The sequence below is a fragment of the Molothrus aeneus genome, chromosome 9 (genome assembly GCF_037042795.1).
Source record: "Molothrus aeneus isolate 106 chromosome 9, BPBGC_Maene_1.0, whole genome shotgun sequence".
Taxonomy (NCBI): Eukaryota; Metazoa; Chordata; class Aves; order Passeriformes; family Icteridae; genus Molothrus; species Molothrus aeneus.
The window spans coordinates 1,292,260-1,308,406 of NC_089654.1; the positions used below are offsets into that span (position 1 = coordinate 1,292,260).

The window sequence follows — 16,147 nt, forward strand, 5'->3', positions numbered from 1 at the left end:
TGCGGCTGCCCCTGGATCCCTGGCAGTGCCCAAGGCTGGGTTGGAGCAGCCTGGGACGGTGGGAGGTGTCCCTGCCATGGCCGGGCCGGGCCGGGCTGCGGTGAGCGCACGGCGGTGCCGGTTCGCGGTGCCGGTTCCCGGTGCCGATCCCAGCGGCGCTCCCATCCCCGCTGCCGGCGCTGTGGCGGCCCGGGCGGGGCGCGGGGAGGGAGGGGCGGCGGTCACGTGTGGCCGCCCGGTTAAAGCGGCCGCGGGCGGCGGGAGCGGCACAATCACGGCTGGGGCGGCGAGCGGGGCCCGCCCGCTGCCCGCCCGCGGCCCCCGCTCCGTCCGCAGCGCCCCGGCCCGCACAGCCCCGGCCCGCAGCGCCCCGCCAGCATGGCCGGGGCCATCATCGAGAACATGAGCACCCGCAAGCTCTGCATCGTCGGGGGCATCCTGCTCGTGCTCCAAGTCATCGCCTTCCTGGTGGGAGGGCTCATCGGTGAGTGCCGGGGGCCGCTGCCTTCCTCCTCCTCCTCCTCCTCCTCCTCCTCCCGCCGCTGCCCGCTTGTTTAGTGCTGGTTACAGTATCGCTGACTCGCTCCCATGATCTCATTATCCGCTTTTGTAGCCGAGCGATCCCGGCTCCGGGCCCTTTGTGCCCGTCCCGCGGCTGCTGCGGGGGGAGCCGGCCAAGGAAAAGTTTCTCTGTTGGTTTGTTGGTTTCTCTCCTTTTTTTTTTTTTTTTTTTTTTTTGGCCTGGTTTCAGCCTGGACTTAAAGAAAGAGGGAAGTGGGAAAGCTTCAGTATGGCGACGGAACGCGCAGGGAGCCTCGCGTTTCAAAGTTGGCTTAGAAAATAATAATAATTTATTTTTTTAAAAGGATTTTTCCTCCCTTCTTGGCGCTGCACCTCCCCGTGCCTCGGCCTCCGAATCGGCCGCGAGAGGAAACCTTTCCCCTTGCCAGAATGAGAACAAAAAAAAAAATATTAATAAAAAATCTAGGGAGGAAAAAAAAAGGGGGAACGACTGGTGGGAGTGGAGGGTCCCGGCTCTGGGGTTTTTTTTGGGACTCGCGCTTTGTCCGGGCTCGTTTCTGCGGGGGATCCCCCCACTCCCCCCCGATCCCGTTCCAGGAGGGGTCCCCTCCCCTCCCTCCCATCTCCCGACCTCTGTCAGGACGAGTCCCCTCCCTCCCACCTCCCGATCCTCCTCCAAGAGGAGCCCCCCGTTCCGCTCCCGCTCCTGCTGCAGGAGCTTCCCCCGTTCCCGATCCCTTCCCAGGAGAAGCTCAAACCCGCGTGGGCTCGGCCTGGGTTTGCTCCTGCCCGTGGAAAACCCTCGTGGCCGCCCAGGGAGGGGTTTCATCCCCGGCTCCCCTCGGCTCTGGGGTGCCCAGCTCCGCACCGGGCACTCTAAAGCCCAGATTGTGTTTGTTTATCCCTGAGCATTCCCAAAGGCAGGGAGATGGGAACTGGGACACAGCCCTGCGGCAAGGAGAGTTTTCCCTGGGGGATGGAAGGAGGAAGATGGAGGAGAGCGAGTTTGGGGCAGTCCTGGGAGTTTTTTAAATTTTTTTTTTTTTTTTTTTTTTACTAGAAAGCAGCTGAGTTCTGCGCCGGCTCCTTGGAATGATGGGCGCATGGATATGGCTGCTTTGGCCATTTCCAGGGTGGGAATGTTGCCTTTGTGTCCGGGAAGGGCTGTCCGGCCCTGCGGGGCATCCCCCGGGCCCAGCCCTTCCTCCCGGGCAGGATCCCTGCGGAGCTCTGCGGCTTTTTGGAAGAATCGGGGTCAAATTCACTCCGAAACTTTGTTGCACTTCGTTGGGAGAATGAAGTCGGGCTGTTCTCTGTTTGAGAGGGATCGAGGGTACAGCTCCGGCCACTCCTCAGGAAGCAGACCCTGTGCTCTTGGTGCCCATCAGTGCTTTGCCTTCCTGGCCTTGAATTATCAGCCTCTAATAACCATAAAACTGCACTAAACGTAATTTTGGAAAACTGCAGTTTCCCTCATTCTCTTCCTCACCTCTGACACGAGGGAGTCACTGGCACATACTGACTAAAACTCATTTTTCCTGCTCTTGCAGGCCTGAAACCACATGGAGTTTATCAGGATTAGCTTTTTTGCTTCCTTTTTTTTTTTTTTTTCTCTTTAAGAGCTGGTTCAAGAGCAGGCTACTGAACCCACTGCTGATTCCTGAGATAAAATGTCTTGGCCTGTGCTGTGCAGAGAAGCCAGACTTCATCTTAAAAGGGTTTTTCTAGCAGTTTCTTGCTGCTAAATTGAAATAGTTGGTTTTTCCAGAGGCTGGTGTGGCTCAGAAAGCCTTGTTTGTGCTGGCATCCGAGGACAGATGTGACAAACAGATGTTTATGGCTGGCTTTACAGGGAAAAGAGACAAATGTTCTGCTCAGTTTTGAAGGGATTCGGAGATTAAAGAATTTAAATTATGTTAGTTCAGTTTTCCAGCTGGTTTATTACTTGCTTTATTGGCTGGTGCTGCTGCTGGGCATCCACCTTGCACCCTCCCATCCTGGATGGGTCTCCCAGGTGGGGTGGGAAGCTGCATGGACAGGTTGGATGGGCTGGGGCCAGCAGGGACAAGGATTTGAGGCTGAGTTCAATGCCCTGCACGAGCTCAGTCACTGCATCCTGCTGGAATTCCTGCACAGGCTCAGTCACTGCATCCTGCTGGAATAAATGCATCTTCTCTCTGTGGGCAGGTCCTAGGGGGTGCTGCCCCCAAAGTTCTTTAATTCCTGGATTCCCTCAGATAAAACTGCTCTGATCAATCATCCAAACTGTTCTTTCCTCTGCAGCACTTACCCCTTCTGGTGCATTGAAGGAGTTCAGAGGCTCATCCCTGAGCCAGCAGCTCCCAGCCAGCCCTCCTGGGAGCTGCAAATCCAGGGATATCTGGTGCTTGTGAAACACCAAGTTCCATGTGTAACCTTCGGTGTGGTCCCCAGTGTTTGGCAGGGTGACCCACGGCCTGGGAGGCTGAGCAGCTCTTCCAGGAATCTGCCCTGTTCTGGGCTCCCTGTATCCCTGGAAACTCTGATCCAGGGGTCAGGCCCGACCCCTTTAGTGATTCCCAGCGTGTGGGGTTCCCCACAAGGAGACTCCTCGTGCTGAGCAGCGGGTCGGTGGCAGCGTTCCGAAGGGATCAGAGCCGTGCCAGGAGAGCTGCCAGTGCCGCCCCACGGGGGTGCCACCAGGTGGGCTGGGAGCAGAGGTGGCACTGCCACGGTGGCCCCGCTCTGGTTTGATGCAGCGCACCCAACAGACACCAAAATCCGGTTATTTTGGTGTGCCCAGGTCTAGACAACCCAAAATACGTACACGAGTGGGACAGGGCTGCTCAGCCCAGCCAGCCTTTCCCCTCGCAGGCACTTAGGTCATGTTTCAAAACAATGACTAAGTGCTCTATTTTAACAGATCCCTCGTGCCAGTCCAAAATACCCAAATGCAGCACGTTGGTACCTGATACAGCCACCACAAAGCTGGTTTTCCTCACATCAGGGGGTTTCTACCACTGCAGGATCCCAGCTCGGTTTTGGGCAGTCAGTGTGTGTGATGCCAGGGTTTTAATGCAGCTTCCACATTTCCAACAGCTCTTTTATTTAGCAGCAGGAACCTTATCAGCTCTCAGGTGGGATTTGCTCAGAGCTGCCTGTTGGCAAAGCACGAGATGCACACGGAGGGAGAAATTCCTGTGGCAGGAGGAAGCTCCTGTGCCAACAGCTCCCTGACAGGAGCATGCAGCCAGGTGGGGTCAGGTTCTGCTCCCAGGGAACAAGGGGCAGGATGAGGGGAAACGGCCTCAGGCTGTGCCACGGGAGCTTTAGGTTGGATATTTGGGAAAATTTCTTCATGGAAAAGGTTGTCCAGCCCTGCTGGAGGCTCTCCAGGGCAATGGTGGAGTCCCCATGCGTGGAGGGAGCTTTGCAAAGCTCAAAAGGGAGCAAACACCCCAAAAGAGAAATTTATTGGGCTGTTTCTTTGCTGTGCTTTTAATGAACTGTTGGCTCCAGAAAGTGGGGCTGTCACTACTTGAAACCCCACAGGATTCCTGGTGTCTGCTCCTTTCATGGAAAACATCTTGTTTAAAGGTCACACTTCTGGGCTGTGTGTGATGTGTTCAGTCGGGATGCAGCAGTGGGAGATAGAACATGATCCACAAAATTAATCCTAATGCAGCCTTGTCTCCACTATCCTGCTGTAAATGATGGCACGTGTGGATTACAGGAGGATGGGATCACCAGGGATGGTTTCTGTTATCGTTTGTGAGGAATGGGGCTGATGATGATTTACAGGCACGCCGGCATTCCCAGGAGCCCCTGCCTGCTCTGCCTTCCCTGGATCCAGTGGGGCTGTCCTGGGATGCCACCAGGCTTGTGACAGCCCTGGACAGGGCATGAGGACAAACCTTGCACCTGCAGTGCTGGGGCAGAGTTGGGTCCCTCTGCACAAGAGAGACTCTGAGGGGCTGGAGCCCCAGGAGGGGCTGAGGGAGCCGGGCAGGGGCTGCAGAATCCCTGAGGGAGCTGGGCAGGGGCTGCAGAATCCCTGAGGAGCTGGGCAGGGGCTGCAGAATCCCTGAGGGAGCTGGGCAGGGGCTGCAGAATCCCTGAGGAGCTGGGCAGGGGCTGCAGAATCCCTGAGGGAGCTGGGCAGGGGCTGCAGAATCCCTGAGGGAGCTGGGCAGGGGCTGCAGAATCCCTGAGGGAGCCGGGCAGGGGCTGCAGAATCCCTGAGGGAGCTGGGCAGGGCCTGCAGAATCCCTGAGGAGCTGGGCAGGGGCTCAGCCTGGAGCAAAGGAGGCTCAGGGGGCCCTTGTGGCTCTGCACAGCTCCTGCCAGGAGGGCACAGCCGGGGGGGTCGGGCTCTGCTCCAGGGAACAGGGACAGGAGCAGAGGGAACGGCCCCAGGCTGGGCCAGGGCAGCTCAGGGTGGATATTGGGAATATTCCTCCTGGAAAGGGTTCTCCAGCCCTGGCACAGCTGCCCAGGGCAGGGCTGAGTCCCCATCCCTGGAGGGGTTTTACATCCCTGTGGATGTGGCACCTGGGGACACGGGCAGGGGTGGCCTTGGCAGTGCTGGGAACAGTTCAATTCCTGGCCTAAAAGGGCTTTTCCAACCGAAACATTTCCATGATTCCACAGCTGGACCAGCTGCAGCTTCCACCTGGCTGTGCTGCTGCTGGGAATTTTGGCTGGGATGTTCCAGTGAAGGTCACCACAGCTGAGCTGGGACACACCAGTGTCCCCCTGGCAGCTGCTGGGGTGGAAGTTGTGTGTGCAGAATCTGACTGGATTTATGTGGGTTTGATGCCTCTTGGTTGTTTGGAAAGCAAAGCTTTTGATTACAAATTATCTTTTTCTGTGGGAAGCTGTTGGTGTTCATTTCTAGTTGCCTTTTCATCTCGGAATTTATATATATATATATATATATATATAAAGTTATTTTCTATATACATAAAGGAAAAAAAAAACCAAACAACCCAGATCTCTGTGCAGCTTTGAAAACTTTTTGAAAGGGAATTTTCAATGGCTTATTTTATGTGAGTTACTTTAAAGGTCCCTTCCAACTCGAACTTCCATGATTCCAAGGATGCCATATCCCAAATCACGGATCCTTGGTTCAGACAAGCGCAGGGGACGCAGAACTCTCTGTGGTCCAGGCAAAGCCAGAGCAGGCTCACACCCAGGGAACTGCTGCAAGCCCAGTGCCCACCCGTACACTGTACAAATTTAACTGATTGGAAAAGTGGAGGGATTTATTTAGCACATGAGTCCTCTGGGCTGAGGGGATGATGGATTAAGGAGGTGCAGGTTCACTGCTCCCTTCCCTGGCTTAGGCTGGAAAAAACAGAATTGTTGTGACTGGAGGAACTCAAACTTCCTTGTGTGTCTGGCCCGGAGAGATAATGAGTCATGTGTGGCCATGGCTGAGCAGCTCTCCACAATCCCAGCTCATTATCTAAATGTCTGATTTGGCTCCTGAGCCCCCTGTTTCCAGGATTTCATTTTCTTTCCTGGGATTTCATTACCTTCCTCGGGCTGAGCTGATCCTTTGACAAGGAAAGCACTCGGATTTCCAAGGTATGGATAGGAAAGAGTGTTTCAGGCTGGGGATAAAGAACATTTTTGTGTGCCTGACTTCCTTTCATGCAGGGCCTCTCCAGGAGCTGGTCGGTGCTCCGTGGCCATGAATGCCAATGGATCCTGTGTATAGACACATTCCTGCAGTGCTGCAGCCTTGGCAGAGGCGCTGGGAGCCCAGGAGAAAGCAGACACGAAAGGTCATGGCTGTTTAGTTAGGCCTGCTCAATTCTTCTTTTGAGGAGCTGTAACTGTAGCTGAATGGGCAAAAGTACCAGAAATGGAGAGTTCCCAGGCAGGAATGGCAGTGCTGGGGCCTGAGGAGCTGGGAATCCTCGGAGGTGCTGGGGTTTTCTCTTTTCACAGCTGCATCACTTCCAAACCCAAACCTGGGAGAGCTCAGGTCAGTCCTCCTGCTGCTCCCCCTCTGTTGATTTAAATGTGACCCGAGCTCTTCCCAAGCAGTGCTCCTGCTGCCTCCCTGCCCTTTGAGAGGGAAAACCTCCACACAGGAAGCCTTTTCCTTGGTAAATAACACTTGTGGCCTTTGAAGTCCCTGATAGCCTGGGAAAGCCTTTGAAGGCTCAAGGTGTCCAGTGGGGAAGGGCCTGGCCCGGCCCATTCACATGGAGATGAAATTCCTCACATATCTGAGCACGGGCAGTTTCCAAGGTATCTTATCTTGGGGAGTGTCAGGCTCAGGAGAAAAGCTGCTGGATAACAACAGCTCTTCCTGCTCCCTGGGATCTGTGTGCAGGATTTCCTACCTTGGCTGGGGGTTGCAGGAAATGCATCTCATCCCACTGGAAAACTGACTTGGAGGAAGATCAGGCTCTCCGTGGCAATTAGGAAATCAGTCTTACCTCTTTTTTTTTCCCTATTTCTTCTTTTAAATATGTTTGAATATCCATTTCTGCATTTAGGGAGCTCTACTCATGCTCACCTCATTTGTATTCTTTGCTGCTGTTGAATATGGATGTGAATCATGGAGATCATTCATTCAGTTCTCCAGATTTCCCTGCTGTGTGACTTGCCTGGGGCTGAGGGAATAATTCCTTATCTCTGTTCCCCAGGAGCCCTTTGGCTGCTTATCAGGGAGCTGGGAATCCCCTGCTCCCTCACTTCTAAGGGCTGTGGGCATGGATGCTCCTGCAGCTCCTTGGGAACTGATTTATTGGGAAAAACCTTCAGTTTGTGCTGCTCTGAAGAGGCTTTGCTGGTAGCAAAGCTGCAAAAGTAGCACTGGAGAACAAACCTTGAGGGAAAACACAACCCCTGGGACATGAGAGTACCCAGCAATATGTGGCTGGATTATAGAGTCACAGAATCCAGGATGGTTTGGGTTGGATGGACCTTAAATCCCACTTTTATCCCACCCCTGCCATGGCAGGGACACTTCCACTGTCTCAGGCTGTTCCAAGCCTGTCCCTGTTCAGGGGCAGCCACAAAGTTTCTGTTCTGATCCAGCAAACTTGGGTTTGATGGTTTGGACAGGTTCATTTTTGTGATCTGGAAAAAAAAACAAACCAGGGAAACCTGTAGTACTGATAAAAGGCCTCTGAAACAACAGAAATATGGGTGTTCAGCTGCAACAGGATATCTGGAAACTCCCACTGTAAATCAGGACGGAATTGGTGCCCCAGGGCTTTAAAGGATTTTGGTCTGGATAAAGCCTGAACTCAAATATAAGAAAGAAAAACCTTTCCCAAGGGGAGTGGGCTTCCAGTAGGCAGTAGGGTTATTTAAATATACAATTATTCTGCATATAAAAGCTGCTGCAATGTTCCAAAAAGCTTTGTGAAATAAGAACTATCAAAGAAGTAGTAATTACAAGTCTCTGTGTCACTCAAATTTATTAAACTGGTGCTATCGAGGTCAGGGAAGAGGGAAGCAGAAAAAATCCGGCTGCAATAAATACATATTCATAATCCTGAGTGCATGCATGGTGTTATCCAGGTTGTGGCTGTTCCAGTTGGAAAAGCTGGGTCTGTCCATGATAAATTAGCTTGTTTATTCCTACCCTGCAGTCGCTTAGGGTAATGAAGCAGAAGCCCTTTGTGTGTGCTCGCTGGGAAGTGCTGGCTGGCTCCAGAGGGGGTAATTGAGTAGAAAAGCAGAATGCTCCCGGTGCCGGGAGAAGTTAAATCCCCCCGAGGTCAGGGGGATTCAGCCTTTAATCAGTGTGGACACAATGCAATTGAGAGTTTCCAAAGGGCTTGTTTATGGTGCTGGAGCAAGGGTCGGTGCTTAATGGGAGTGCTGGAGGTGCTGGGATGAGAAGGTGCAGGATGTGATTCCCAAGGTGAGGGCTGCTGGGGAGCTGAGAGGGAGTGGGATCCTGGAACTTGAGCGCAGGAGGAAGGAGGTGTTTGAGGCTCCATCACAGGAGCTTTTTGAAGATCTGCTGAATTTATTGAAATTGAAATACTGAGTGGTGGTGGTTCTTACCCAAACCTAGGTGTACGTAACATATCCCCCCAAAAATGCTAAAAAATCGAGCTCACTTGACTCAGTAATTTTTTCCCTAAAGCTTTAGGTCTAAAACCAGAGAAGCAGTGTGGTTTTCTTTCTTTGAGGACTAGCTCTGGAGGGAAGCCCCTTGGACCTTGTTTTCTGCTGTCCTGGTGGGATCAGGCCCTGAGCACCCTGCCCTGACCTGGCTGAATGGAAAGGATGAAATTCTGTGCAGGATTGTTTCACTCAGTGAGACACAGCTGAGGTGGCCCTGGCAGTCCATGGGAAGCCCTCCCTGGGCAGTGGTGGCCACACTGGTGAAGGTGTCCAGGTTTCCAAGTATTTGCTGGCTAAAACCATCACAGGGAGCAGCAGGATCTGCTCTGCCCCTGTAATTTGGGATTTCTGCAGTGAGCTCAGCACCTTTGCAGGCCCAGCTGGAGGAGATGCAGAGGCAGAAATCTAGGGGAAATATAGATAAATAGATATTGGGAAGGAATTGCTCCCTGGGAGGGTGGGCAGGCCCTGGCACAGGTGCCCAGAGCAGCTGTGGCTGCCCCTGGATCCCTGGCAGTGCCCAAGGCCAGGCTGGACACTGGGGCTGGGAGCACCTGGGACAGTGGGAGGTGTCCCTGCCATGGCAGGGCTTTGGAATGAGACAAACTTTAAGGTCTCTTTCACTCTGTGGTCCTGTGGCAGTGCTGGCAGCTCCAGCACCTCCTGCCCATGGCTTTTGGCACTTGGCACTGCTGGTGCCCAGCCCCCTGGCACAAGGGCTCTCTGCCCCATGGCTGCTGCCAGCCCCTGGGGCCAGGACTCCCTCCTGGGGGCTCCTGGCTGAGTTGGCTCCCAGAGAGCTGCACTCCCCTGGCTCCTGCCCAAGCCTCCTCTGGAAGCTCTGCTCCCCTCTTACTCCAAGCGGTACCTGCATTCCTGCAGCTCTCACGGCAGCGAGCAGCATGAGGCTGATGCACTGTGCTGAGCACACAGAGCTGTTCAATTACTCAATTATTTACAGGCTGACAGAGATCCTGGGATCTGTGGGGCTGCTGCACCCCCGGGCTGGGGGCAGAGGGGCTGGGGCAGCCCTTGGCACCACAGCACAACCCAAATCCCTGGGTGAGAGCTTTGTTTTGCATAGCACTTTGTAATGCTCTTGGCTGAGTTGGCTGCAGCTCCACAAAGCATTTTTTTTTCCACTTGGTTCAAGGCTCACTCGGATTGAATGGGCCAGGAGCCAGATCAGTAATGGAAGCCAAGTGCCGGCGTTTGTTTGGTGCGCGATTCCCGACAAGGAATATGTATAGTAATTGTCTCATGCTCCTCAAAGCTGTAACTTTGGCAGAGGGGAGGCTGCAGGGAGCATGCCAAGTGTTTAAAATCATAATCAGGCAGTGATGAAAACATGTATTTATGGCTATAATGAGTTGCATCAAAGCAAGAAACGTTCGGCTTCTCTGTAGAGGGAACGCTGTCTCTTAATTCAGAAATGCCTTCGAAATCACCCAGAATGTGTCAGAGTTAAAGAGCTCAGAGAGCTCGGCTGAAATGCCTGGCTTACTTCACAGCAGTATTCCTGATATTCCCTTCCAGCTGCAGCTCTAGCTGTGGTTACTGGGCTCTGCATCGAGGCACAGCAGAGGAATCAACATTTATTGCAGTGTTTTATGCACTATGGGCACATCATGAGAGTTCTGTAACCCTGGACTTGCAGCTTCATCTGTGTTTGTTTGTTGAGGGCTTTGTTTTATTCTACTTTGCTGTTTCTTGATGCAGTATTTAGGGTGGGTATTGTGAGAGGTTTCCCCCCAGAGGGTGCTGGGCACTGCCCAGATCCCCAGGGAACGGGCACAGCCCTGAGGCTGCCAGAGCAACTCCAGGAGGGTTTGGACAGCTCTGCCAGGGATGCCCAGGGTGGGGTTGTTGGGGTGTCTGTGCAGGGCCAGGGGCTGGATCCATGATCCTTGTGAATCCCTTCCAATTCAGGATATGTCCTGATTCTGATATCAATAATTTGTTCTGTTTTGGGGTTGTTTTAATATCTGGATGTTGTGTGATTCCTGCATGCAGCAAGGCTTTGGGATGCAGCAGTGCAACAATGCATCCCAGGAGCTGGGATCCATCTGGGAGTTTCCTGAATCCTTTCATTGGGAAAAGCCCTCTAAGGTCAATGAGTCCAACCATTAACCCACCTGCTCACAGCAGTCCCCTGGAGCCCACCCTTATCCCGGCATCCCCGTGCCTTTGGAGCTGGAAGAAACTCAGTGCTGTGAAAAAATGGAAAAAATGCAGTTGATAAACATTTGGCTTTGGAGTAACTTCCTCCTGCCTGGCGTTGAGTCACCGCTCCCTGCCCGTGGGAAGCCGTGTGGATGTCGCCCTGTGCCGAGGTGGCACACTGGGCAAGGTGCTCCACAGGGCTCCTGGCTGCCATCCCAAATGGCTCCAGAGCTGCTGGGATGATCCTGCTGTGCCCAAATTACAAGGGAGCCAGGGCTGAATCATCTGGGTGTAGCAGTGCAGGGCTGGGGGCAGCCAGGAGCCCTGGCTGGGAGGTGAAGCTCACTCTGGGGTTGTTTTCCTCCTTGGGATATTGGGAGTTTGTATAGTGGTGTTATTGCTGCTGGAGTATTTGAGGGGGCTGTGATCTGTAAGGGAAGTCCTGGATGATCAGAATGAGGATGGTGACAACATGAAAATCACCTTCTGCAGAGTCTCACTTCCCATGCCACTCGCTGCCTGGGGGGAAAATCTTCCTGCCCAAGGAGATGTGTGGCCTTGCATGGTGCAAATCCCCGTGGTAAATCTTCCTGCCCTGCAGGACCACAAAGTTTGGAATTAGTTTATCCATACAGGCTTCTCTGGGCACACGCTTTCTGGGTGGATTTGCTTGGGTGAGCACAGGGAAAGGAGAAGAGTTCAGTAAATCAGGCTGATTTTGTGTGACCGAGGTATCTGAGACTGAACCAGCAGATCCCAGCTCTTCAATTAATCCTAATTTGATCCCACTACAAAGTCAGTAATACATCTGTGGATGTAATAAACTTAATTACTTGACTGTGAGATCAAAGAGCTGTGAAGGAGCAGCACTGGGTGCATTTGTTTTAAATTGCCTTCAAAGAGGCGAGCGGGGAGCTGTGAGTTTTGGTGGGGAAGCCGCTGTATCAGATGTCTGCAGATGCTACAAGTGTGGTTCTCTTGCATTGCCAGCCCCCAGCCCCACGACAGCTGTTCCCTACATGTCAGTGAAGTGCATTGACGTGAGGAAGAGCCACCACAAAGCCAAGTGGCTGATGCCCTGGGGACCCAACCACTGCAAGAAGCTGAAGGACTTTGACGAGGCCGTGAGCCGGCAGATCGAGGCCAACGACATCGTGTTCGCCGTGCACATCCCGCTGCCCAGCAAGGAGATGAGCCCCTGGTTCCAGTTCATGCTCTTCATCATGCAGCTGGATATCGCCTTCAAGATGGACAACGACCTCAGTAAGTGCCTGGCACAGGAGCTGCTGCCTGGCTCTCCTTGCCCAGAGGGCCTCCCCTAGAGGGGTTTTTACCTGGTGCCGTGAGTTGTGTTGGTGCCACACAGTGAGGTGGTGCTGGAGCACTTCCTGAATCTGGGAATTGGTGATCCTGGAATGGTTTGGGTTGGGAGGGACCTCAAAGTCCATCCTGTGCCACCCCTGCCATGGCAGGAACACCTTCCACTGTCCCAGACTGCTCCAACCCAGCCTTGGGCACTGCCAGGGATCCAGGGGCAGCCACAGCTCACAGACAGGAATTCCTTCCCAATATCTAACTTTAGTTCCCCTCCTCTCCATTTGAAGCTATTATATAAATACTAAATAAATATATAACACCCTCCCTGACACACACAAAACACACAACTCCCCCCCAAAGTGAGAAATAATCCTGCACTAAAACCTGCACAATTATGTTGAGAGCAGCAAGGGCAGGACTGCTCTGGCCCTCCCTGGAAGGGAAGTTGTCCAAGTGTTTGCATGGTTTAAAGTGTTTGGGGAAATCCCTCTCTGACTATAAGGCACAGTGAATAAACAATTTGCTTTCCAGACTGGTTGGGCTGGGCTGTGTGGAGCTCCTGCCCTGGCTCCAGCCTGGCTGTAGGGCTGGCTTCATCCTCAGGCATCCGTGGAGTGGAATCAGTTCAGGGAGTTAGTGGGGGTTAGGAGCTTTTTTAGCCATCTTTGTGTCCTTGACCCCTTCCTGCTCAGTGTGGAACTGTTCCTCCAGCTATATATCCCAAAATCCCGGACTGGTTTGGGTTGGGAAGGACCTCAGAGCTCCAGTCCCACCCCCTGCCATGGGCAGGGACACCTTCCACCATCCCAGGCTGCTCCAAGCCCTGTCTCACCTTCAGCACTTGCAGAGATGGAACAGGGATGATTTAACACATTATCATTAAGATAAGTTAGAAATGAAATTGTAGGAAGCTTTCACCTGTGTTCTTATCCCTGTAATTATCTCTGAAATACAGAGAGCAGCTTTGTGCCTTTATTAAGGCCTCACCTGCTTCCACTTGGACAGATGATTGCATTAGGGAAACAGCTCTTTATTCCAAGGACTTTCAAGCTGAACCACTGTGCTGGAGTCAGGAGCTGGCCCTTGGAGCAGGCCGCTGGAATGCTAACCCAGCCTCTGGCAGCATTTCTGCTGCAAGAGCAGAGCCTTTGCTTGGGCTTTGAGCCCTTCAGTGACTGAGTCCTGCACAGGTGGGAAGCTTTTTTTGAGATCTCAAAGCAGAACAGCTCATCCAGGGCCACCCCCTGGGTAATAAAAAGGAGGTTTGGGGATTGTCCAACACTTTGTACCAAGCTGCAGGCAGATGTAAATTAGGTGTAGAATCTCAGGAACAAGTAACACATTTCTTGCTCGCTAGATTGTGTTGTAACAGCTCTTGAAGAAATAAACAGCAGACTTGTTAAGCTGAATTAATTGCACCTGTGTGTCTGCCCCTGCTGTTAAATGAAAGGGCCCCATTGATCAGGTGATTGGGATCAGCTCCTCCAAAGGGACAGCAATAAGAATGTGAAATAACCTCAGTTCTTCCTTTAAAGCAGCAATTCAAGTTTCTTCTCTCTGGGGCTCTGAGCCCTCCAGGCCTCCTTCTGCTGTGGCTGATGCCAGCAGGGGCTGGTGCCAAACCAGGGCCACTCCTGGAAGGCACCACAGCTGCTGAGGCCTCTGCTCACTGTCCTGAAAACTGTCTTGGAGCTGCCTCAGATCATCCAGGAAAGCAGCACTGCTGGGAGCTGCACAGGATTTATCCTCCTGAGGAAGCTGCTGCCTGGGGCACATCCTGCTCTCCTGCTCCTCTGCAGGGTCTGAAGGTGCTGAGCACAGTCCTGGGCTCTGCCAGCTCCCCTTGGCCTTCCCAGGGAGGTTTCTGAGCCACATCAAACTGTCTCCTGCTTTTTTCCTCCAAGGCCCTCGGTTGTCCTCTTCCCCTGCAATTCCTAAGCAAGGCCAAGGCACAGAGTAAACCTGCATTTGGTTTTTTCAGGGTGCTGGGTGCCAAAACCCTCCTGGGGCAGGGGCAGCTGGGCCTGTTGGGAAATGTTGGTGACTCACGGCTGACTCCTCATCCACAGAGAGCTGGAGTCAGACCTGTGTCAGCTCTCCCCATCCAGAACCTGTGTCAGCTGTCCTCATCCAGCCAGAAAGGGTTTTTCAGGGACAGATGGCAAGGGCAGCCCTGGTAAGGTGCCCTGAGAGAGCTGGCAGGGCCTGAGCCTCCTGGAGTACCCTATGGGATCTCACCTTTCAGAGGAGCAACCAGCCCTGATCACCTGCACCTTGGGAACTGCCTCTGGACTTCCAGTGGTTTTGAAACAGAGATTTTTTGGAATGCAGATCTTTAGAAGCTGAGTTTATCCTTTCCAGAAAGCTGGGAGAGAATCAGGCTGTTCCTCTGAGGAAGAGGCTATTTCTGTGCTGTCCCTTTCCTTTCTCGATGCATTGTGCACTGAATTATTAAAACCCCTTCCCAGAACTGGGAAAGGAGGGGGCCAGAGGAAGGAGATGGAGTTTCTTTGCAGCTGGAAAGCAACTGTGTACAGCGAGAGGGCAGAGTGCTGCACTCTCCTTTTCTAATTCGTCCAGCCTTGGGCTTTTTGGTAGGTTTTGTAATTTGAGGGAGCTGCTGAAGCATGGAAGTGTAATGGAAATAATTCCAGCATTTCTGCTTGCCTGCCATAGGCTTCTCCCCAGCCAGCTGTGTTAGTGTGCAGCTGGCACAGAGCCCCCTCCTGAAACTGCTCCACTATTTTTAGGCCATTGTAATGTGAGTGAAGATATCCTGGGCAAGTATTGTCCTATAAAGTGATTCATGGAAAAGCTCCTGGGCAGTAAAATGCCAGTGGGAAAAATGACACTGGTGGTGTTTGGAGCATGAGCAGGGAGTCCCTCACTGGGAGGAGCACAGGGCTCAGGGCTGGGAAACCTCCAGGAGTGTGTCTTGTCCTCATTTGGGTTGGAAGGACCTCAAACACCATCCTGTGCCACCCCTGCCATGGCAGGGACACCTCCCACTGTCCCAGGCTGCTCCAGCCTGGCCTTGGGCACTGCCAGGGATCCAGAGGCAGCCACAGCCACCCTGTGCCAGGGCCTGCCCACCCTCACAGGGAAGGATTTATCGCCGATAAATCTGATCCTGCTCCCTCTCAGTTTAATGCTGTGCAGGAAAAGGACACCCTCCCCTCCCCAGAAAATTGTCTATTCACCATTTGATTAATGGGAGTAAGGCACGAATCTCCTTAAGATTTGGTTCTCTGTCACTGTCCTCGTTTGTTCCTCAGGCACAATGGGAGTTGCTGATGGAAGGCTGGTGTAGGATTCTCATGGAATCATTTAGGTTGGAAAAGACCTCTAAGATGGAGTCCAACCACTAACACAGCTCTGCCATCAGTCTGCTGTGCTGAAATACATGGATATATGGATATATCTGTATTTTATGTTGACAGCCCTGAAGGGTCTTTGCACAAAACTCATTTCCAAGGGGAGGTGCCACCCCAGCAGAGAGACTGATGGAATTCCAGAGGGAGCCTCTAATCCATTGGCCTGGAAAGGCACGCAGCAGTTCATCTTCTGCCTTCTGGTTTTCATACTCCATGGCAGCAGCAACATTTGGACTGCAAAGATGAAATACTGAAAGCTGTTTTTCTTGGATTAAATCCCAAGCATTCCAGTTGGTTTTATGGCTTCTGAAATGGAGTTCATGGTTCTTTTTAGCCTGGCCAAGTTCAACCTTATGTTCCCATTTATCTGTTTTGCTGGTCTCCTAAACAGCGGATCTGAGATGGCAAATTCGTGTTTCATGGAAACCCAACTCCTGGCAGCTCTGGAAAGAGACTGCATGTGGATCTGGATGGTGCAGATCACATGCACCAGAAAATGCTCAGAAAAATCCTGAGGTGTCCACATCAGATGCACAACCCAGCCACCTCCAAAGGGCGTAAAAATAGAACTGCTGACCACAGATCCCATCCACACCCCTTCCCATCCGGTGGGATGAGTGTGCCACCACATATTCCCAACAAAAATGTAGCTGAAAAGATGGGTTCTGGAGCCATGTCCCAGTGCTTCTCCA

At 52.8% G+C, this 16,147-nt stretch overlaps 1 protein-coding gene across 1 annotated transcript in view; it reads left to right on the top strand.

Moving 5' to 3' along the window:
* The first annotated feature begins 329 nt into the window (after positions 1-329).
* Positions 330-16,147, top strand: part of WLS (Wnt ligand secretion mediator) — a 30,061-nt gene continuing 14,243 nt past the window's right edge. The window contains exons 1-2 of the mRNA XM_066555851.1: positions 330-484; positions 11,755-12,027. Coding sequence (XP_066411948.1) covers positions 379-484; positions 11,755-12,027 — 379 coding nt within the window. The 5' untranslated portion in view covers positions 330-378. The remainder of the gene's footprint in view (positions 485-11,754; positions 12,028-16,147) is intronic.